We start from the raw sequence: 25,879 nt of genomic DNA, 5'->3' as shown, positions 1-25,879 counted from the left end.
GTGTAAATAAGTTTTTTTTCCTAACTATAATGAATTTCTTCTGGGGTAAAATTCTATGGTTTTCCAAAGAAACATCTGTATACGACATCACAATTTTTTATAAATTTAAATATGTATTTATTTAATACATAATTTAACAAATATAAATATTTAACAAATAATACATATCAATACAATATAATACTTTATATAATCCAATTAATTATTTTTTCATATTTTGTTTACATTATATTGATTCAGTGATAGATAATGATTTCATTAAATAAACAAAATCATAAATGGAGAGAGTTATATTGAAATCAGATAGTTTAATACCTCTACCTACTTAACAAAAATAGAGACTGAATAATATGAGAACAGTATTGGAGATTCAAAAAAAGGATGAAGACCATATTTAACAAATTTCATAAGATTTACATCATAAAATTCTAAAAAAAAGAAAGACTGAAGTCCTTATTAGTTTTAACATAACTTTAAAAAAATTATGATAGTTTATTAAACAAAGCTATACATATAAAGCTATGATTTTTGTTCAAGGGTTAAAGTCTACACAAACCATAAAAAGAGGAATATTTAAGAGTTATATTGCCAATATGATTAATTATAATTAAAATAAAAATTTATTAAACTGTTGTATTTATTCAGTGAGGTATGATAAGAATTTAATTTCATTACATTAGTAAAATAAAAAAATCTGGATGCTATACTGTCCATATCAGTGTATATGTCTATATACTATATGTATATATACTGTATGTATACAGTCTATATACTGTATGTATCAGTGGTGCTACCTACCAAGTAAAAACAGACTGTATGTTACTAAAATAAACATTAACATTTTTGTGAATTTTTATTATTTACAGATGTAATTTTGTTTTAAAATTTATTTCTACATCAGAAAAATATGATCTTAATGCTACTGATACATTTTCAGAGAGTTTCTTTTATGACAAAAGATATTATCGCCTGAACCAAAAAAAAGTTCACTAGTTATAATGTAGATTCATGTTATAATCAACTGAACTAAATTACAATGAAGTGCTAAAAACTTCTTGACCCATTTCGCAAAATCTAATTATAATTTTGTTACTTTACCTGAAATAAATATTATTTTTTATTTTACCGTTCCAATTTGCAGGACTGTAGTTCCAATGTTTGCATTATTTCACATCTTTGATTGAACAATGTCAACAAAAAGTATATAAGATATAACTGAACTTATTCTTCTCTTTTACACTTTTCTTTCTAGCTTCCACCAATCCCTGTTCCTGCTTTAGCAATTGGTATGTTATATGCAAATTTTGGAGGAAAAATATCAGTCATAATAATTAAAAAGTTATTTGCCAACTTCCAGGACAGGGATTTCAGGATCGATGATATAGTAAGATCTCACTGAAGATTAGATGATCAGGTGTCACTCAAGTCATGGGTACTAAAATTGTTAAACATATAGATGTGAAATGAAACACAAGTGCACACCTCCAGGTTGATTTGATAAAACTTTGAATAATTTAGAAATAATTTTAAAAAACTTATCGTTGTTGATGAAACATGCTTATATCCTAAACCAGACTGATTAATTTGCAGATAAATTATAGAGTTTCAGAATCAAGACCTAACAATTCAAGACCAAAAAGTAATAAGATAAATGGACTACTTTCAGAATGACAAAATGATTAATACAGAATACTAATCTCACTTGCTGTGATAATTAAATAGTATAGGGAAAAATAACAAAGAAAAATTGTGCAAAGAATGAAAATTTAAATAAATCATTATAAATATTTGCAATGAAACAGTATTTAGAATACATATTTTTAATTCTACTATACCAAAATTCAATGCTATTTAATGGCAATCAAAGTTGTTTTTTTTAAATCTAACAATGTAGGCTTTTGAAAAACTGCCACCTCACCTCCATAAAAAAAAAGTTGGTTAACCTGACGACATTTTTAATAACCAATTTTTTATCTCCATTAATATATTTGCAACTTACTCCCAAGTATACACAGACATAATTTCAAGATTGTCCACAGATTCCAAAATTGAAAGTTCTTTGTCTCTTCAAGATCAGCGAATTCGCTTAATTATTTTTTTAACATGATATTCTACAATCAAAACTGACTAAATTATAATCTAAAATATTGATTAGGTTGAAATTTAAAAAATCAAAACTACAAAATAAAATGTTTAACTCTTGCATTTATAAAATCAATTAAATCTTTTACTTTTTTTAATAGAAATGTACACAAGTGTTTTGTAATACAACTTACAATTATCCCACTGTATTGTCCTGATATATTATAATGAATTTTTAACTATTTTTTTCTGTATTAAAAAAAAACCCCAGTGAACATACCAGCAAAAAGACATTTCTTTTTTCCAACGTAGTGGAACTGGATACAAAACTAGAAAGAAACTGAATGGATTGGTTGGAGAATGTAGTGTGTTTGAATGCATCTTATATGATGCAATCTGATCCTATGTGATTATGATCACAATCTTGGTTCATCTGACTATTTCTTAATTACAAACCTTAAACAAAAAGTTTAAGCTGCATGTATTTGGCTTTGGAGTGAATGTCTAAGAGAGCCCAATTATCTATCAAGCAAATATTAGACAGTTTTTCTTTAGATTTATCACAAATATTACTGAATTATTATTTTAACCTTTTCAGATCAACCTTTTCAAAGGTTAACCTTTCTTTACAAAAAGAATAATATACCTTTGGTAATTTGTTCATCAACATTTTCAACTGCATTTTTATCTCTCGCTTGAACAGTAAGTATTATAACTGCAGCAGTTTGATGGTCTAAAGTTGAATTAACCATAATTTCACCAGTTGTTTGGTTTATCCTGAAAAGATACATAAATGATATAATTATAAAAAGAAAGAGATATTTTTATAATTATATAATAAGCACATATATATAAACGTATATAAAATAATATTTAAAAAAATTTATTTAACCACCTTACCAGCAAAAAAGCTGTTTTTTCAAGATCTTTCGGTTTTTTTTCAAACCATCATTAGGGGATTAAAAATATTATAGGTCAAAAATTAATTTAAATGTCAGGAAAAGATTTTTGAAAGTATATGTTTGGAGTGTCGCTTTATATGGAAGTAAAACTTGGACAATCGGAGTATCTGAGAAGAAAAGATTAGAAGCTTTTGAAATGCGGTGCTATAGGAGAATGTTAAAAATCAGATTGGTGGATAAAGTGACAAATGAAGAGGTATTGCGGCAAATAGATGAAGAAAGAAGCATTTGGAAAAATATAGTTAAAAGAAGAGACAGACTTATACTCCACATACTAAGGCATCCTGGAATAGTCGCTTTAATATTGCAAGGACAGTAGAAAATTGTGTAGGCAGGCCACGTTTGGAATATGTAAAACAAATTGTTAGCGATGTAGGATGTAGAGGGTATACTGAAATGAAACGACTAGCACTAGATAGGGAATCTTGGAGAGCTGCATCAAACCAGTCAAATGACTGAAGACAAAAAAAAAAAAGGTCAAAAATTAAAATGAGAATACAGTCATTACTGTTTGATTTTCAACAATTTGAGTATACTGTTGACACTCAGTCATGACTGTGTATTCTAATTTTAATTTTTGACTTATAACGTCTCTGTGTGTGTGTTTTATATAAAATGGGACTAAAATTGCATTTGCAAAAACAAAAATTTTTGACTAATGATAAAAACTGCTCAAATTTACTTAGTATAAATAATTAAAAATAGAGAAATTTATAATTTCAAATAGTGGAGAATGGATCGGCTGGAATTCTTTAGATAAAAAAGTGTTAACAGTTAGAACTAATAAACTAGAATTATCTTTCCAGCTAACAAAAAACACATACAACAAGCAATCTTTATCATGGTACTCAAAATTTTGACAATATAAAACCATTATAAAGTCAGAAGCACTCTATGCAGCAGAAACCCTAAGACTGTGCAACAAAATTCTACTAGAAAATTTATAAAAAAAGAAAAGAAAATTATAAGAAAAATTTTAGGTCCTAAATTTTTAAGTAATCAGGTAAAAATTAATTCTGCAAAATAAGCTTTATACTACAATTGAAAAAATGTCAGATATGATAAGAAAAGTTGAACTGCATTTACTCCCATTTATTTAGAATGAATAATAGTAAATTGACGAAACAAATTTTCGATTCCTTCCAAAGTAAAAAAACTAAAGGCAAATGGTTCACACAAGTCAAAGACCTAAAAAAACTGAAAAAATTATAAGAGAAAGAGAAATTTTAAAGAGAATATAAAAAGATTAAAATAAAAGGTTCCAAGAAGCGCCAAAATACAAGAACAAAAGAATTAAACTTTCTGAAGAACAAAAGAAAGAGATATCAGAAACAACAAAGAGGTGTTGGGCAGATAGAAAAACAGAAAAAGGAAACAACTACAAATAAATAAACGATCTAACGTGTCAAGGTGAACTATTCGGGGGAAAAAAAATCGTATATTTTATTTTTTATACATATTTTATATACAAAGTTATTGTTGTTAAAATAATAGTTACTATTATCTTTTCTGCTACATATAGTTTCTATGCTTAGTTATGAAGCTAAGAAAGGTAAGCAGTACTAAACATAGAAAAGATTTTATATTCTTTTAGATATATTCTTTATATAACAAAACAAGAGAGATGGGAATTAAAATAGTAAAACCTACATTCTTATCATAAATTCTGCCTTCGTTAAAGGTATTTGGTTTTTACTCTATGATAAGAGGTATAAATGGGATAAATTACAAAAGCTGATAGATACACGGACAATCATCTTTTCATGTAGAATAAATTTATTCATCTTATAAACCTAAATTACTGGATAATACATACAGAATATTGAATTATCCAACAAGAATCTAATTTAAGGTAAAAGTTCATTTATTAGTTTGAATGAATGATACTTATAATTATTTAAATATCACATTACATTTTTAATTGTTACAAAAAGAAAATATATTACGTTTTAAAATATTTTATTAAACAATTTTATTATCTTTTATTTGAAATGAGAAAAATAATTTGGATGAAGTATGTAGGCCAGTTGGTTGGTTACCACCTGCACATTCTAATTCTAGCTACTTGGAATGAGTTAAAATTGTATTTCAAGAAACAATATACATTTTACACCTATAGCCTAATGATCGTAAAAAATTTATTTATGGTTTTTAAAACTGAGTGAATTCTGATTGATCAGATCCTTTCTTTGTTGTGATTGATGTAAGTTAATTCAATGTAAGTCGATTGATGTAAGTGTTTCTTGAATGGTAAAAGTTTTACTTATCGGTTGGAAATCGGTTATCAGTGTAATCTGATTTCTAACCAATTTAAGATTTTAGAAAATACAGATTGCACTGTACAAGTTTATTACTTAGAAAATCAAATACTGTGATTTTTCATTTCATGAATCATAAAAACCTATTGTCATACTGACTAAAGGTATGAGAAATCTGCTTAGAATGAAATTGATTAAAACCTTGTAAATATTTCATAGTATTTTCCTTTTTTCAGTATAACTGAAAAACAACATATTTATTTTAATTTTCATTACTTCAATATTTTCACTTCACTATATTCATTACTATGCATGAGCAAAAGCCTAGGCGCATAAACAAGCATGCACGCGCACACACACACACACACACCACAAAGTTATAACTAAAAAATGGGCACAATCACAAAAAACACAGCAGCCAATCAATCTTTATTTACTTTACCATTGATTATTAACATGTTTGTCAACTATCCAAATGAAAAAATATTTATGGTATCACCCACAGTGAATGACTGACCAAACAATAACAGTACAAACACTGCTCAAATGAATATTCAAATGTTAGACACTAAATTTAACTGCTGATCAGCTGTTACTGACAACCTATTAAAAAATAAAAATTTTTAATGTGTTTTAAAAGGATGTGTTTCAAATTTATTATGATAAGTTTTAGTATTTGTGTGTAAATTCTGTTTAAAATCATATCACTTTTCTGATCCAGTTTGTATATTTTGTTTCTAATTAAAGTTGAACTTCTAAAACCTATGTTTAATTTTAATAGGCATTATTTACACCTATTTTCTCATAATTAAATTCTCTACAAAGTTATCTAGAGATTTTTAATTGTTTATTGGTAAATTAACAAAGTTATTTTATTCCAAATCTAAAGAATTGTATTTTCCGACAAAATGTTTTCATGTTTTACTCCGATTTTTCTTAAAACCTAAGCAAGATAGAGATCTGGAACCACTTTCATTCAATTTCTTAACTCCACAAGGAAGAACAAAATTTACCCCTCGATATATACTTAAAGAATTTTAGTACGGTTTAATTTCAGAGATGAAGCAGAAATCAGGGTTAAATTTTCGTGAACCAAAACTCGCACAAACTGTTTTCTGACCTACATTTATAAGAACTTTTTTTCTTATTTTTGGCTATAGAATCATCTCCCATGAGTTTGCTATGTGTGCAATCAGCCTGTACATTTAACAAAAATATTAATAAAAATAAACATACAATTTTAAAAACATTTGGTTTTTATTGGTTAAAAACAATGTTGTTGCAGATATTACTAATAAAGATCTATCTTGAATTGGGTAAAAGCAAAACTCTTTTATAGACTATAAAAAAGTGAATCACTTTTTTAAAATATACAAGAATTTATATATTTTTTATGTATTTTTAAAAATACATACAGCTGATGAACAAAAGAGCTTCTATATTGAATGAAGTAGCTACAATAAAACATTATTATTCAATTTAAAACATTATTATTATTAATAATTTAATTTTGCAGGCAGATTCAACAATGTTTAATTGTTGAATATGAATTATTATTACATATGTATGTGTACAAACATGTAATAAGTTTTTTTAACACAAACACACGTAATATTTAATTTTAATAACAAATCAGATCATTAAGTGCGAACTTCAAAAAATTTATTAAAAAGTTGATAAAACAGCAAAATTTTATTAAACAAACTAAAAAGTGCAAATCAATTAATAAAAGTTAAACAATTTTATTATTAAAGAATGCTTAGTGAAAATTGTTTTAAAGAAATAACAGTATAATAATTTTTTAAATTACCGGAAACAAAAATATATGCCTCATAAAACCATTAATTTTTTCTTCCTGTTGACTATAAATTTAGAAATGGACAATGTTTACAAAATGAAAATTTATCATGAATTTCAGTTAACAACAAACCATCTTTATGTCAGCTACACTGAGTTTGCACATTCATAAATCGTATATTACATATGTAAAGAATTCATTGTTTCCCACAGGAAGGAGTATATTAATTAATTACTTTACAGTATCTATACCAGTCTCTCTTACAGATATGTAAATCATCTGAGATAAAAGTAACACAGATCAGAATTTGCTTCGTTTAAGGTAATGATGTTCATTTCACAGAAAAACCATGTAGTGAAGTTGTTGCTTGGTTTTGGCAGTTTAGCAAACTGATATTTACTATAAATTCAAGGGCAATGGGAAACTATTACTATTACATTTTTCAATATGTCTTCCCAATAAGCCATGTATAGATTGCTTTTACTCCTTGAACTGGCTGCAGCATTTTTGTGAGTGAATATGCCAGGCTACCAAAAATTGTTAAGTTATGGGATGCAATACACAAAAAATAAAACTGACTGATTATGTGGGATCCTGCAAAAGTCAACTATTGATATTAGTTTCTTTTAAGTTTTTTTTACTGTGTTTGGTGACCGAGTTGAGTTTTGAAAAATTAAAATTTAACTAAATTAATTACATAACTGCATATAAGAAACAATGAACTGTAATTTTTATTTTTTTAACCATAAAAATTTCAACATAGTACAACTTACTTCCAAGCAGATATAAATTTCCATGTTTCAGATTTGTTCCAAATTTGTCCATACCAAAACCACGAAGACTATAAGTAATTTTACCAAATTCACCACTATCTTTATCGGTAGCAGATACATTAGCGATTAAAGAACCAGGTTGTAAATCTTCTGGTATTGTAAATGAATAACTGGTTTCATTAAATATTGGTGAATTATCATTTGAATCCAGAATATTAATTTTAACACCACTACTTGCTACTTGCTGCATCTCACCCTATATTAAAATAGAATCATATTACACAATCTAAAAACTACATCACATCATACAAGTACTGATAATGAAAATAAAGAAGTTATTGATGATAACGACCACTTAAGAGTATGCATTTTATAGCAACGCAAAGCCTGACAGTAATTTTAATTCAGAATATTCCAATTTTTTAGCAATATGAAAAATTAATTATTCAAGATGTGGCTATTAAATAATGAGACTAATGCTACTGCAGAACTGCGCATGTGCCAAATTCGTATAACCGACAGTGTGTAGCATGAAGCCTTCTCTTTCGATTGTTACGACTCCAGTTTCTGAAGACATTAGTCTGGCTATGGCCTTCACTTGAATAACATCTGCTTTTTGTTTTGCCGAAAAAATAAGTGTTTTATCAGAGCAAAGAATTGTCGTGAAATTTCATATGAAACTTGGAAAAACCGCTACTGAAACTTATCTTTTATTAAATAAAGTATATAACAATTAATGTTTATCACGTGCATGGATTTTTGAGTGGTTTAAGCATTTCCAAGATGGCTGAGGACATTGAAGATTATGTTCGCCCGGGTCTTGTTTTTTTTCAATATTCATGGGATATTCAGGAACCTGGGTTCCTGAAGGTCAAACTATTAATCAACAGTACTACCTTGAGGTCCTTGCTCAACTCCGTGAAACAATAAGAAAAACCCGACCCAAATGTGGAAGAACAAGTCATGGATTCTTCAACAGGACAATGCACCGGTTCACACTGCATTGTCTGTCAAGACGTTTCTAGCCAAGTATAACAGCCCAGTGTTAGACCATCCACCTTATTCGCCTGATCTGGCCATGTGACTTTTATCTGTTCCTCAAGGTCAAATCTACATTAAAAGGAACAAATTTCAAACCACTGAAGCTGCGAAAGAAAAAGTAGCAAGTGCCATGAAAGAGCTCACAGAAGAAGACTTCAAGCACTGTTTAAAAAAAAAAGAAAATTTGCATGGAGCATTGTAGGAATAAAGGAAGGGTGTATATTGAAGGAGATAATAATCAAATATGTATAGATATAAGATAAAGTACTTTACAGGATTAGTCTTGCTATTTAATAACCACACCTCATAAACTTTTGATATGAATTGTTATTAGGCAATTATAAACTTTCAGCACTTGTAGACCATTTTCACAAAATTATCAACAAGAAAAGTTTTTATTAAAATGTTTCTCAGCAGTAAGAGTCATTTTTAAAAATAGGATAAAATTCATATTGTTCCATGTATTTTTTCTAAAACAATCCATATAAAAGGAAAATGTCAATTAATAAACTCATCTTGGTTATGTCTAATAAAAGAAAATTTATAATCTTCTAAAATGTAAAGATTTTATTAAAATGCTAATTGTTAAGTTACAATAGTTGATGAATGAATACTAATCTTCAAAATGAGTATCAGGTTCTCACAAATAAGTCTAGAGAATAAATAAAAGACTTCATGAAAATGTGTCCACACTTGTTTTATTGTCATACATCTGTTACAACTTCCTATTGGCAGTTATGACATGGCTTACTTATGTCATAACTTATGGCAGCATCATTCATGACTTACTTCTTTATATGGGCATCCAACATCAAAACACGTCAATAACCCAACATCTCCTGTACATCAACACAGCAAGCAGCCAGTTAATTATTTGAGAAGGAATCATCAGGAGTCAATATTTTCTTTGTATGTTATTAAATACAATTACAAAACAGCAATCTAGGAATATATGGTGAATCATTAAAAGTAAAATCACTGGTCACATTTCATTCAATTAGATGATCAAGAGAGGTGAAAACAGCATGAGTATTAACAGAAGTCCTGTTTTTTTCTCTTGTTGCAAAAGTATTTTCTGAACAAACAGATATGTCAGTAAGGAAAAATTGAATATCACAAGTTTGATGACCACTCATGGTCATCACTAGCTATATAGGATGTTTTTTATTCATCAGTAGAATCATAGTTACTAAGACTACTAGAATTGTAACAATGGACCAATTTCTGATACAACTCTAATGACTTCCATCTAGTATTTGATAGCCAAAAATACTCCAATGGCTGTGGATCCACTGAAAGATAATTTCTTTATTTTTTAACTTCAATATTGCTTGAAATATTTCTCAGCATCTGTAAAAATAGTCAAAATGTATCAAAAACATTCAGAGGATCTAGAATCAGAAAGTGTAAAGTCTTTTACCCAACCAAAGACATAGAAGAGCTCAGTGATCAGAATTTCAGCAAAAAAATACAAGAATCTACTCAGAAAACAGAACACATCCCCAATAAAACCCGCCCCAGATTTTTCATAGCATAAAGTAAGGCAACCGTCAGTGTACATTTTCTACAATATTTATAGGGAGTATTAATTTGTTAAAATAATGTCTGTAGAAATACAAGGTAATGATATTTGATGTTTTATTTATAAAAATTGTCTGACAGAAGTAGTTGAATATATAGTAGTTAAATAAATAACATCCCTGCTGGTGTAGATTCCTATACTGTCTCGGAGTAATATTGTTTCAATGAAAAGATTTTATATTTAAATGAGCTTGTACAGTCTGACAAAGAGCTTTTAAACAGATTAGTGGTTTGCAAGTTTTAAGTTTTTAATCCAATAATCTAACTCAAGGGACAAAACTCTACTCTGATGTTTACAATGTCATATAATAATGGGTGAACAGTTTTATCAGGAAGTTCAGCAGATATACAAGATCAATTTTGTCAGATCATATTTTAGTTACTAACATACCAATATGTGATAATGAGGTAAGCCTCGTTTTTGCCATTTGACACTTAGTGCATAGCAGCTGACTGAACCAAATTTTCTTTTTTGTTAATAAGGTCTAGGACGTTTTTCATTTTCAAATGGAAAACTCTGAATATAATGTGTCTAGATTTTAGACCAATGAATAGGTCGTTTTTTATTTCTGGCCATTAAGGATTGTACGTAAAAGTTATAAATAAATCTAGATACCCATATTAACACAAGTATGTCATAGCATCTTGAGATTTTTCATGCATATACCGTGGTGAAGCAGTGAAAGATGAGGAAGTATATGACACTTTGACCCATGTTGTTAGCATTAATGGTGTCTTCTTGCACAGTATCTCAAAGATGAATGTAATCATCAATATGAAATTTTTTTTTTGGGTTATTATGAACAAAAGCTAATATTTCAGCGATATTTTGGCCATTATGTTAACACAATATTGATTAAATACGTTTCAGTAATAATGTAAAAAATTATAAATGTTATCTTGAACCATAAGTATAAAATTGCATACAGGAAACTTTTATTTTGTTAATTATTATTAACAAAAGTTAGATAATAACCATCTTCACCCTTCAAAAACATAAGGGAATATTGTAAAGGATTATAACAGCAATGAAGCTCCGACACACGTTGCATTTGACCTTAATGACAATTTAAGATATCTCTAGGTCCTTTATCTTCATCGGCCAGCAAACAGCAACTTCATTAGTAGTTGGAGCATTATAGCGATCCCTATGCTGATTAACAAGTACATGATCAGCATGAATTATAAATTAAAAATTTTCCACATTACCCAAAGGTGTGTTGTCAATATTGCATTTAAACTCTCTGATCAAATTATTATAATCCAGCAAAACTTGCTGGAGTGCTGGTATTAGTTCCTTGGTTTGGAACAATATTTGTACGAAGAGAAGTTTTATTGAGAAATTTTATAGAGTAAATTTGTAAAAATTGGTGGCCAATATCAGGTGCTGGCAATAAACTTCCTATGCGATGGTAAACTTGACCTTGAATTTTAAATGTAGGCATAAAATTCTCTTCTACAATTTTAGCACCAAGTTATCTGAAATAAAGTATATTTTCCAACATTATCGAGAAAATGTTCTGAAAAAGGATGAAATACTAAAACTAAACTGTCGATTGGTTCTGGTAGCTCATTAAGTGTAGGAAGTGAAACTTTCCCACCAGAACAACATATGCCTGTTGCTTCATCTTTCTGTTTTTTTTTTTTGGCAAAACAGTGATCGCATATTTTAATCATTGCACCAATTTGTAAATCTTTGCAATATAATCCAAATGAGGATCACATTCAAAAGTACGTCTGAACTTTAAAGTGGTTTTCCTCTATTGCACAGCATCATAAAATAAATCCTCATACTCATTCAGTCTCATGTAAATGCGATGTAGACATTCGCCTGGCATCTGTAGATTTTCTACCAATCTTCCATTACATCTTCCATTTCGGCATGATTTTAAAAAACTAAACAAATAATGCCAAAATATGTAGATAAATAAATAAATTTCAATAATCAAACATTCATCATTGAAAAATTACCACCAAAGTCATTCTCTATAAAAAATTATGGTGCGTGGGTTTTATAGTTTTTTCATACGTATGTGCTCACAATTTTTATTTTAGCTGCTATTGATGCAGAGCAGACCAATGGTGGTGCACTGGACAGCTGCACACAGCTCCCTCCATGCTAAAAGCAAAGCTATACTTTACACTCTCTCCCGCTAGAAACAGTACGTTCTCAATTAATTTACAGATTATTTAGTTTATTGTGTGGCTATCTTTGATACCCACACATATATCAAAGAAATTAATTAAAATTGTCTGATATTCAATAATCAACAATTATTGGTAGTTTATGCTCTTGTGATTAAGTAGACTGAATTTAGCGCAACAAGTCCACCACCTAGTGCAGAGCCAATATACTACGTATAAAGGCAGTGAGGCATTATCTTTTTTATGTGTTTTTTTATTGTTATTTTTAATGTTTTTTTTAAGATGAAATATATCTATAAATCTTCTCAGTTATGACAAGAAACAAGGTAAAAATTTGCTAGCAATTGATCAGGTAGTTTTTTTGTTTATCCTGAACAAAAAAAAACCCTTCCTCTTTATGCAATAAAATATATACTGTGTATATACATATACAGTAAATATCATTTATAGTGACTTCCATAGAGCTAACGATTTTAGGTCAACTGATGTTTAGGTAGCTTAGTGGTACTACTTTAATATGACATGTACACAGGTATTGTAATACAGTAAAATAATAATCACTAAAAATAATAATAATAATTTATTTCTGTAATAAAACATTAAAAAAAAAATATATGCAAAATAAATACAAATACAGTAGAGTAAAGAAGATAGAGAAAAATTGTAAAAATTACTTTTTCTGCAAAAAGTTGATTATTTTACTTTGTTTCGAACATTTTGAGTTGTAATACAGTTTTTGAAGGTTCTTTTCTAAATTAAAACAAACACACTTTGTTTCATTAGCAATTTCTGTAAAACTGAGAAACCGGCAAACAGTTTTCATTGCTGCTAAAACTTCTGGAAGATTTGGTGGGTTGATGTCTTTATTGTTGTTGCTATCATTACCTTCGTTGTCATTACCCATGTCCCCGTCTATTTCTGCTAGTAGTGAAGCCACTACATCATCATCATCATCTTTTACAGTTTCATGCATTTCTAAATCTTTGTCAACCTCTTGATAATCTTCAAACAATGCATTTGACAATGATTGATTTTGCAGGCTATTGCCCCATTCCGCTAAAGATTCTTCTTCGCATGCAATGTCAATAACTTCGCCAACCTATGGTAAAATTCCTGCATGTCAAAAGCAATTTTTTACAGTCAGTGGAGAAACCTCATTCCATGATCTTTCTAACATAATTATAGCATCCAGAATAGTTATTTGCGTTTCTTTTTGTCGATCTAAATCTTGTATCATTTGTAAAATTAGGTATTTTTTGCAGTATTTTTTTTACAGACTTTATCACACTTTGATCCACGAGCTATAAGACTGCTGTTGTTTTCGGTGGTAATAACACTAACTTTATACATGAAAGATTTTCAACATGTGAATGAGCCAGATAGTTGTCAATGAGCAGCAGTATTAACTGTGCATTATATATATATATATAAATATATTAATAAGAAAAAAGCAACATAATACAATACATACCTGTCCTCTAAGCCATCCACATATTCCTTCTTCCTCTTTCTTGAGTCCTGAGCTGAGATCTTATTTCTTATCTTTCGACGAATCCTCTTTAATTCCCTTTCTTCTTGTTTTGTTAATGGATAATGAGATGGAAGAGAAACGCCTTCTTTATCCATTAATCTTTTCTCTTCAGCTATAAAAACCAAAATTATTGTTAAGCATCAAATATTAATAACATTTACAATTAATTAACAAGAGAAAGAAAAATCATGTAATGTACAAAATTAAAACACTTCTACAGTTTCAAATATCTGACAATTTTTTAATACAAACATGTCAGATTAGTACTTAAAAAAATAATAAAATAAACATGATTCTCTCAAGTTTGATATTAAATCTTCTAAAAGTTAATTATTGGAATTATTGAAACATATACTGAAACACAAGAATTACTCACATAAATACTTAAATGAAAACATTATAGTACAATTCAGGCTAAATAAAATAATGATGGAGAAAAGGTTTCAAACAGCTGAAATCTGGAATAATCCATGTTTATTTGTTATTAGTGAATAAAACCTATTACAATGTTTACTACTACATCTGCAGTTCTAAGGTAATTTGGATCCTCTACAGTTTAGGTTTCTGCAAATCAGCATTCTCAGATATTCCTTGTTCTTTTAACTGTGGACGGTTAGGAAAGTTATGAATGCTTCTGTTACTACAACAGAATTCAGAGTTTAAATTTTTATAATAATAATATCTGGGATTTAATGGTCAGTCTTTTGTACAAAATTTTAATTTTAGTGAAGAAAGTTAATGCCTTTTCATCAGGAAGTGATTTTTATTATTCTATTTATTTATTTTTATTCATGTAAGGTTTTGGTTGGCTATGTTATATTTAACCCATTACTAATGTTGAGTAAACGAACATTTTCATACATGTTTTTTAATTTCTAGGTACTTTTTCATTTCTCCCTCTCAAAAGTTTGCTAGTTTTTCACCTGGAAATAACTCAAAATAACAGGAAATATTGATATTAACCTTGAATAATTAAGAGTAATGTTTTGAGTACTTAATAATTAATGTTTTGAGTAATTATTGCTATTATTTATTATTTCAGTAATCAAAACATTACTGTTAATTAGTCAAGGTTAGTGAGCAAAGGTTAAGTTTGGTTAGATTATATTTATAATTTATATGTAAAATTATAAGCAACAATGTTTATATTTTTAATATGTAAAATGTTTCAAATTACCAGTATATTTCCTGCTGTTTGGTGTTTGGTAATATAAATGGTTATATTGGGTTATCTATTGATGAAGAAATGGCCCCATATTTTGATAGGCATTCAGCAAAAATGTTTATCAAAGGAAAACAAATTAGATTTAGTTTTAAGTTCTGATATTTGGGTCTTTGACGGCATGGGTATTTGTATCAATTTATTTCTTACGGAAATGCAAACAAAGAAAAATCAATATAGTCTAGGAACACAAATGGTATTAGATTGTTAAATGCTGTATGAAATCCTAATGAGCATAGAACTTTTTTAACTATTTCTTTTCTTCAAACAATCAGTTTAATTTACTAAACGAAAAAGGATGTTTTGCAAATGACACTATCAGAAAAAAAACTTCCTAATTGCTCATTAACCTTTGAGGACCAGACTTTTTTTTTTTTTGGAGAGAGTTAAAAAAAATCACATGCTTATATTATTAAAAGTAAAAAAACTATACAATGCTTATGACGACAATTTGTAAGCTAGTGCTAAAAAATTTATAATTTTTTTTTATTACCAATATATTTTAAAAGTTTTTTAAATTGTAAGAAAACCAATGTACTCATCTAGAAATGTTTTTTTGTGGCCATATCTTATTCAAAAATTTTTCTTAAGATTAAAGAACCATAAAATAGAAATTAAAAAAAAAACAAAAAAGAATGACTTTGAAATCGCTTAACTCAAAATTTTACTATGGGAATTATGATTTTTAGAATTTTTGTCCTGTTTTATGTTAAACCTGAAAATTTCATGATTTTTGGCAAGAAATTGATAAATATTAGTCAAATTTATAAAATTAATTTTTGTTAGAACTGTCATTACATAAATCACTACATCAGATTGAAAATTCCTAAGTTCCCAATGAAAATTTCACTCATTATTCGAAATAGATAGCTCACTTTATGTATTATAAAAACTCGCTAATAAATATTACCGTAAAAAAGAAAACAAAAAATCAAGATGGATTAAGTATTATGTAACGATCTGAACATCATAAGCAACTAAAAACAATGATTAACACACAATGTTCTCAACTCATCTATGTATTATGCAACACACCAATAAATACAGTATTGTAAAAAAATTAAATAAATAAAATAAAGTAGCATTCGTTTTCACTCCTAACGAACTATGATTTCACAGTAACTCAAAACAATATTATACAATATACGTATTTAACAATGAACACTATTAAATGTTCTTTAAAAATAAAAACGGTCATTAAGTTCAAAATAATTACTATTTTTGTTTACCATCCTAATATTAATTGCGATATCATGTGCGGCTTTTAATAATAACAAAGGCTATCTCTATCATATGCAGATTGTCATGACAACAAAGCATGTGATTAGCATAAACATCATTTTGACACTGACAAAATTTTACCAAATCATCTTTCTCGGATAAAATGAGATTGATGAAAAACCGCAGTTGGTCTTTTTAGCATAAAACTGAACTTGACGAAAGAGTTTAGTAGTCTTCAAAGGGTTAAAAAATTGCAGAAAATGAATAGATGTACATTTAATGAAAAGAAAAAACAAATTTTACAGTTGATAGATGGAATTTTAATGCAGTGATAACAGTTGTCAGTAATCACAAAGGCATTTTTCCATTATCAAATACGAAAAGATATACCAAAAAGAAAGAAAAGACACCATTATTGCTTAGCCATTAATGATAGCAGAATAAATTAAAAGTATGAATGGCATTCATCCCATGACAATGGCATTGTCAATTATAGAATTGAGTGCATGCAAAATGTGGTGGATGGCCATTGTTTACAAATGATTCTATTATATTGAATTCACGGAAAATAGACAGACTTGCAAATAATAGTAAAATCAGTCAAATTGATTTTAGGTCTTTCCTTGTATTATCATTAATAAAAAATGAAAAAATAAAAATACTACAAAGCACTGCTGAGTGAAGAAAAAAGGTTTATTTTGAAAAATAAATTGTATATGTTTATGTCTAGTGGTTAATGGGTTAATATAAAAATTATGTTAATGTTTTAAATTTGCAAAAGGAATATCACCCTACATACAATCATACCACTCTCACACAGTGTGTTTAAAGTACATCTATAGCACATGTGTTAGTGTATCAATAGCCCACTCTAGTTTGAAATGTACTATACTGTGGTGTTTAAAACTTGTCAGATAATTTACTTAGACAATTTAGGATTTTTATGTCTACATAGACAAAGCCTATATGAGGGGGTATCATGTTTAAAATTTTGTTTATGGCGACAGTAAATAGAACTTCTCTGGGAGATCCTTGGGGAATTTCATTTTCAAGATCCCAGACAGATAATGTGTCACCAATTTTTACCTTTATTTTTCTCTCCAAGTAGATAGTTGAAATTATACTAGGGAGATTGTTTTGAAGACTTCAATCATACAACTGTTTTAGTATGCCATATCTCCATGTCCTGTCGAACCTTTTCAAGATCAACATATACACCTACCATGTGATGAAATTTTATAAAAGCATTCTGAATTTCCCTTCCTAGATGGCTCACTTAATCTATGGTAGAGTAAAATTTCAGGTATCCTGACCAATGAGATAGAAAATTTTTTTCTCGATACCAAGCAAGATGTAAAGAAATCATTCTTTCAAATATCTTTCTGATGCAACAAAGTTAGGGGAACTGATTTGTAATTCTGTGTAAAGTGGATTCTTTCCTTCCTTTGACAGTGGTATTACCAGCATCTAGGATATGTCCCTGCACTCCAAATATTATTATAAACAGGTAGGATGATTTCTTTTTGTGAAGCTTAAAACCCTAATAAATGCATATGAACCTCATCTTAACTACATGATGTGTCACCAGTTTTGGTTACATGTTAAGATTTAGTTTTATTTCTTGCTCAGATCTCATGTGGGTAAAATCTTCAACATGATCACTGGAACTACTTACAGCCTAAAAATGATCAGCAAAAGCATCTGCAATTCATTGAGGTTCGGTAACTTCTTTACCTTCCTGGAGTATTGTAGAGAAACGGGTATGATTATCTTCTTTTGACATCACAAACATGCGATGTGGAAGGTACAACTTCTCTGTGTGTTCAAATGCTGACATGCAACAACTCCATGTTCCTGAAGCTCCTCAATAATCTCTTCTTCTATGCAGTTTAGAAGGTCTCTGCACACAACTCCCTTGGAAGTAGTGTACCATGCGATACAGACTCAATGTCGATGAGTCCTATTTTTGTAGTTTTCAATAGCCATGACTGTAGGTTATTTATACAACATACCAGAAATCTAAAACTTTTGTTAATCAGCTGCTCACAAAGATACAAAGAATACTGATCTAGTAATATGAGTAACAATAGTTAATTGTTACAGACATGTACGAGTTATGGCTATAAAATAACGACACTAATGCTGTAAAATATTTTATTTTAAATTTATTCATATTTTGTTATTATCCCCTTCAATATATACCCCTTCCTCTATTCTGACAACGCTCCATGCAAATTTTCCATTGTTCGAAAGAGTGCAGGAAGTCTTCTTCTGTGAGCTATTTCATAATGCGTGCCGCTTTTTCTTTCACAGCTTCAACGGTCAGAAATCTTGTTCCTTTTAATGTGGATTTGACTTTTGGGAACAGATAAAAGTCACATGGTGCAGATCAGGTAAATAAGGCAGACGGTCTAACACTGGGATGTTATACTGATATACTTCACTAGAAACGTCTTGACAGACAATGCAGTGCGAGCCGGTGCATTATCCTGATGAAGAACCCATGACTTATTTTTCCACAATTCGGGTCGTTTTTTTCTTGGAGTTAAGCAAGGACCTTGAATAATGACAAGAATTGTTAACAGATGGTCAGATCGGATCAGATTACCAATTTTTTCAATATTTTTATTTGTTTTTGACATGGAAGAGCAACCCAGGTGAAGATCATCTTTTAATATCTTGGCCATCTTGGAAACGCTTAAACCAGTCAAAAACCAGTGCACATGATAAACACTCATTGCCATATAGTTTTTTTTAATAAAATATTAGTTTCAGTAGTGGCTTTTCCAAGTTTCATATGAAATTTCAAGACAATTCTTTACTCTAATAAAACACTAATCATTTTTTCAGCAAAACAAATAAAACAGATGTTATTCGAACGAAGGCCACAGCCAGAGTAATATGTCTAAGAAACTGGAGTGGCAACAATCGAAAGAGAAGGCTTCATGCTACACAGCTGTTGGTCATACAAATTTGGCACGTGCGCAGATCTTCTGTAGCAGCATTAGTCTCGTTATTTAAATGCCACACCTCGCATAACTATATATTTTCAACACCAAAACATCTGGCCAGATGCAGTAGTTTATTGTTCACAATATTTTTCACAGTAAATTAATATATATATGTATATAACAGGGTTACAAGAACATGAACAAAATTTCAGTAAATGGGGATGCATAAATACTGAAAAATTCTTAGCAATGAATGTGTTAATGCACTAGGGCTGAAATACAATATTAATAAATACTGATCATAGCAAATAATAAATAATATAGCCAATGTAATTTCATTACGAATGTTAATTTTATTAATGGCAAAACACATTTGTTCTATTTATTCATAAATAAATTAGTAGCAGGCCTATAAATGTTTTAAGAACAGAAAACACAAGCACTTATGTTTGCATTTCTTCAACACAATAGTATGAAACAAATGTCTTTTTAATATAGAATGTAATTTTAATGTTTAAACAGTCATTTTTAACACCTGAATACAGTTCACCAAATTTCAAGTAAGAAAGAATGTTCCGCTGCATGTTCAGGCTCTTTAAAATATCTATCAACTTGATTTTAAAGATTGTAAGAGTCCTAATGTTTAATTTAAAAAAATTGAATTAACAGTATAATTATAAAAGTGTACATTATTATATTTAATTAATATAGCGCTCATCATAGTTAATTAAAAAACTTAGACTAGGATTTGTAAAAAAGAATTTCAGAAAATATAAATACACTACTACAAGGAAGGGTATTATAATATTGTAATATGTAGAGAAGCTTCCTGAAAAGAAAATGAAGAAAGAAAATCTAGAAGAATCAACAAAAAAGGATTCCTTCTAGAAAAGGATTAACAGAAAAGCGTAGAAGGTGTAAACAATTGCAAATTATTACAGTTGGCCAAACAAAAGGACAGGTAGAGTACTGTACTGCAGTTCAGGCACTAGGCCCATAGATATATATACTGTTGAAGTCCAGCAGAGTGAAAAGTTCAGTGTATAATACATAATTCAGTACATAAGCAATATACACAAGTATGGTTTGCAATATATGCTACCAAGTGTGCGAAGGCATGCAGAGTGAGTATACTGTAATAAATGAGAAGCTGTTTGGTGAGTTCTTTGTGAACAGGAGTGACAATGAAATCTGTCATAAAGTGTAAGTGTTCTTTCTGTAAATATAAGAAGTGAATAATACTTCCATAAGGTGAATTATTGATTTTTCAATTGCTTCTTATTGTCAATTTTGTATTAGTTTCTATTAGGTACTGTGAAGTGTATAGTATATCATAACTGTTTTTTGCTATCTATAATTTAAATATGATTAAATTAATTTGGATTTAATATTAATTACTATTTTGTAAATTATTGATATTATTATTATATCGATATTTAAAAGTAATCAATTGTTATTTTTAAGAAATATTTAATAACTCTCAAAATTTTTATCTCTCAATATTTTTGTCAAACTGTGAACAAGTGACAATATCATAAAACCAGAAAATGCTTCATTTTAGATATTTTGTAGCTTTTTTCTTTACCAGACATTCCAATATGAGTAATTTTTACTGATTTTATATAAGTTTAAATAAGGGTAATGTGTTAAGTTAATTAAGAACATAAATGTTGGTTTGGGTAACTGCTATGGAATAAAATAAATGGTGTTAAATAATTTTTTAAGTAATAAGGAAAGATAAAGAAGAGAAGTCAGAAGTGGAAATTCATAAAAGAAGGTAGAAATGAAAAAGTATCAATAAAGATATAAATATCAATATTAAGTGAAATGATACAGAAGGAATATTTTTGTTATTAAAGGCATTTTATTAATTATAATGCAAAGAAAGTTAAAAATGTTGTACGACAGATAAAAATGTTTAAATAATTTCAGCAATTAATTATAAATCATATATATTTATACAAAAAAGATGCCTACCAGTAAGATATAACCAAGGATACATTGAAGAGGCGTCATCTTCAGGATCATCTCCTGCAACTGGAGACTGTATTTTCTTTTCAGAATTACCCGTAGTAGATGAAATAATTCTTGGTATTTGTTTAGTAGCTTTAATAGTACTAACAGGTAAAGATCTGTTAGTGGCATATTATTTTAATTGTACGCACACCAGAATTACTGACACTTTTCATATTAACAGGTATCAGTATGGACCTAGGATTAGATGATGTAATTGGAGTAACACGTAATACATGTCTGTTAGGATTCGTAACACCAATTGGTTTAGTACGTATAACTGTTTTATGTTCTTTTAATATTACATTGTTCTGTTTTAATTGTTGTGGTTGTTCTTTCTGCAGCTGCAACTGTACAGGATCTAAAAATAACAAAGATTCATTATAAAAGCAGTTTTAATAAGGTTCTTAACATTATGAGCTTTATATAAGATCCTACCCAATAATTACCATAATTACAATGTCCTGTTCAAAAGGAGAAGTAAAGAATATGCTGCAAAGTGCTCATATTTACCAATGGACTCCATTTATACAAACTAGGTTATGCACAAAAAAAGATCAAGTAGAAACAGGCTTTAGAAGATTTTTTACCTAAGTAAAACACTTAAAACTCAATTATGTGATATAATACATCACTTAAAAACTCAATTCTTTTTCATAATAAAACTGGCAACATTAGTTCAGTTATAATGTTACCTGAAGGCAACTGAGATATAGTTACCTCAGTTTTTTGTCAACAATTAATTCTATATATTAAGTGTAACTATAAGTAAATCTTTTTTGGGTTTAAATTCCAAAGAAATAATTGTCTAAAAAAAGTATAAGACTGGTTTAAGTTACAGTGGTATTGGAATATTTATACAATAGAAATATCACCGAAACACTGAGGTTATTTCTATATAAAGATGTATATAAATTCAAATTCCAATTATCCACGTTAATAACCAGAAGAGGATTGCAGATAATCCAAAATCATAAAAAATCACAGTTGATCCAAAAATAATATTTAATAAAGTAATATGAGTATGTGTTAAAATCACCTAATACTGTACTGCACTTCAATAATTACACCGATTATTATATTAAGGTATAAATAATAAAATAAAATACAATACACTGTAATATTACATCCCTGGTAAAAATACACATTAACAAATACAAATGTTCAAAATATGTAGTAACAGATTTTCACTATCATTACATAAATAGATTGTATACACAGTAAAGCCTCGACTACGTGAATTCACGTTAGCGCAATTTTGTAGTATACATGTACTGTAAGGCGTACTATATGATTACCAAATTTATTTTTAATACATACATACAGCATTAATATGTATGTACAGTTACTGTACTTCCAGGAAGAGTAGTAGTACTGTAACTACTGTAAATACTGTTACACAATGATTCCAAGAATCATCACTTCTATTGTTTATTTTACGGATGTTTACATAACACTGTCTTAAACATTGCTCTCAAATAAACCATTCCCTTCCCTATTTTTACACTGGAAAGTTGCTTTGTAAAGATTAATTATGCCACACAATTACAATTTACTGGTCATTTATTTCTTGTTTGTTTCTTTGTTACTGGGTGTACAGTACGACTTAGAATAAAACTTAAGGAAACTTAATAAACTCTAGAAGAACACTTACTAAAAAGGAAACTTAATTACTCTAGAAGAAAAGTTACATGTTAAAAGATACGAAAGGGGTGGAAAGTCAAAGGAGTTAAGTAATGACTTGAGTTAATCAACACTTTGGACGATTGGGGACAATTCTGAAAAAATAAAAAAAAACCTGTAAAAGTGTTATGCGAATGAATAATGAAAGAGTTTCAGTGATTTGACCTGTGATTATGGAGAAAGTGGAAAGAATGTTAAGCAGATGGATTAAACATCAAAATCAAGAGAAAGTGCCTGTTTCTATGCCGGTAATTAAAGAAAAAGTCATTAGCATTTATGACTCGTTAAAATGTGATGCAGAAAAAAAAAACGTTTATTGCCAGCAACGGATAGTTCCAAAAATTTAAGGATCATCATGATTTCCACAGTTTGAAACTAACTGGGGAAGTCGCTGCTGCTGATGAAGAAGCTCCTGAAAATTTTCCGTTAAGTTTACAGAAAATTGTGAATGAAGAAAATTACAAACCAAGTGTTTAAACTAGACGAAACTGGGCTCTTTTGAAAACATATGCCCAGCCATACATTTGTTTCTGTTGAACAGAAATATGCTTCAAGTTTCAAAGTAGCAAAAGATTGGTATACAATTTTTTTAGGCTCTAATGACGCCAGTTATTTAAAATTAAAACCTGTAGTTATTTATCATTCTGAAACTCCATGAGCATTTAAGTGCATATCAAAAACAGAACTGCATATCAAAAACAGAACTGCCAGAAAATCAAACATTTGGGTACAAGCGTTTTATTTCGAGATTATTTTACGAAATACTCATTCCTGAATTCAAAGCATACAATGAGAGAGAATAAATACCCTTCAAATATTAACTTTAACTGATAATGTGCCTAGTCATCCACAAGCAGCCAAATATATCAATAATGTTAAGGTATTGTTCTTGCTTCCAACACTAATTCAACCTCTAGATCAGGGTGTTATTAAACCTTGCAATTAAGAATATGTAACTCAATCCTTTGGGAACTGCATAAAAAAAACATATCAAGACCAGCAATCAATAATTTAAAATGTATTTACAGTGATTGCAACATTTTCAGGGTAAACTTCATAATTCCTGCGATTCTGTAATAAAAACTACATACTCAGAAGTATCGTTTTGTAAAACCTGCAATATTTACTATTTTGGGACACTGCTTCATGTAACACAGGTATAAACCTTTGAAACTGGAGCCTTCAAAATTTATTACCTTCATAGAAAATTTAAGAAAATGACCTGATAACTCAAATCAAAGGAAAAAGAAATGTTACACATTTCTGGAAAACCTTTAATATCAAAGTGGCTGTTGATATTACAGCAGAATCCTGGGATGAGGTAACAAAAAGTTGCTTGAACGGAGTTTGGAAAAGAATTTGCCCTGAAGCAGCTCTAACAGAATTACCAAGTAAAGGTATAATAAATCCAGTAGTTAATGAAATTGTTGGATTAGCCAAATCATCTAGGTTTGATGAAATAGATAAAAAAAATATTGATAAACTAATCAAATCCTACATTCAAGAATTAACTAATGAAGATATTTTGTACAGTTGCTTAATAGTGAAGAAATAGAAGATAACACTCAAGTAGCCACGCAAGAGATAAAAACATTTGACTACTAGTGGAATGGCTAAAGCCTTTAAAAAATTTGGAAGGTTACTTATTGTATTTTGTTGAAAACAATCGTGAAGAAAGAAATGCAAAAGTTTCAAGTCTAATGAAGGAGGTGAATACTTGTTAAGATGAAATTTTAAACGAGTAACGACGCTGCGCAAATCAGAAGACTTTAGATTCTTTCTTCAAGCCAACATCAAAGCCCGTCAATGTGACGGATGCGTACATCAATGATTTTTAACAGATGAAACAGTTGAATAAACTAGCGATAGCATTTTTTTAAATTTAAATCACAATGACACTTTAAGTTTTTTTTTTCACTAATTATATTATATAATATTATATTAGTAAAGTATATATTAAGTTTAACAAGTGTTGCAGAATTAACAATTAAAAGTAAGTTTTTATTTTATTATTTCATGTTACTTTTATTTTAATTTTATTACTTCCATGTTATAGTACTGTACATATATTACATTCACTTTTTATGTATTTACCAGGTGTTTTAAGGTTAAGCTGAACAACCCAAGTTATGCATAATAAATGACAAATTTTCAGAACATATCCCATCCCTCATGTAAGTCGAGGTCTTACTGTACAGTAGTGTATGTACTTCATAATGCATTTAAAAACACTTAATAAAACTGCAGTAGCTAATGAGGACAATATACATAGATATTAATAATAAATTATGCATTTTACTCTTTCAGATTTAAAAAAAAAATAATTGACTGCTGTTTTAGTGACTGAAAACACGTTCTGTTTACGCCAATGCGTAAAGTAGCTTTTAATCCAATAATGATTTTGTTATTATTTTGTCTGCTGTAGTCGTAATGTTTCATAAAAACAATTTCTATTTAGTCAAATTAGTCATAACTGTTTTTGTTTTCACCAATTTTAATGTTGTTGTCAAAGTTCCTAGAAGACTAATTTTCTTTGTCTGCAATGATGTCATTCTTCAATTTGTTCGTATTCAGCAACTATTTTATCAGTCTTACGTAATTCTTTTAATGGTCTGCTT

The 25,879-nt window shown here is 28.9% G+C and overlaps 2 protein-coding genes across 5 annotated transcripts in view; both read right to left on the bottom strand.

The window, feature by feature from the left end:
* The window catches only part of LOC142329733 (cadherin-related family member 1-like), a 56,108-nt gene extending 47,997 nt beyond the window's left edge, over positions 1 to 8,111 (bottom strand). For all 3 annotated transcript variants that reach the window (XM_075374466.1, XM_075374468.1, XM_075374467.1), the window contains exons 1-2: positions 7,874 to 8,111; positions 2,729 to 2,859 (exon numbers count right to left, since the gene is read on the bottom strand). In XM_075374466.1, coding sequence (XP_075230581.1) covers positions 2,729 to 2,834 — 106 coding nt within the window. In that variant the 5' untranslated portion in view covers positions 2,835 to 2,859; positions 7,874 to 8,111. The remainder of the gene's footprint in view (positions 1 to 2,728; positions 2,860 to 7,873) is intronic.
* A 13,477-nt stretch (positions 8,112 to 21,588) lies between these two features.
* LOC142329734 (nucleolar protein 6-like) overlaps positions 21,589 to 25,879 on the bottom strand; it is a 110,021-nt gene continuing 105,730 nt past the window's right edge. Inside the window, exon 7 of one of the 2 annotated variants that reach the window (XM_075374470.1) lies at positions 21,589 to 21,939. Coding sequence is in view for 1 of the 2 variants with exons in the window: in XM_075374469.1 (XP_075230584.1) it covers positions 21,895 to 21,939 (45 nt within the window). In the remaining variant the exon portion in view is untranslated. The remainder of the gene's footprint in view (positions 21,940 to 25,879) is intronic. The other variant, XM_075374469.1, reaches the window with a different exon arrangement.

This window comes from Lycorma delicatula, chromosome 9, assembly GCF_047948215.1.
Source record: "Lycorma delicatula isolate Av1 chromosome 9, ASM4794821v1, whole genome shotgun sequence".
In the NCBI taxonomy this organism is placed as follows: Eukaryota; Metazoa; Arthropoda; class Insecta; order Hemiptera; family Fulgoridae; genus Lycorma; species Lycorma delicatula.
This window is presented reverse-complemented; position numbering and strand designations above follow the sequence as displayed.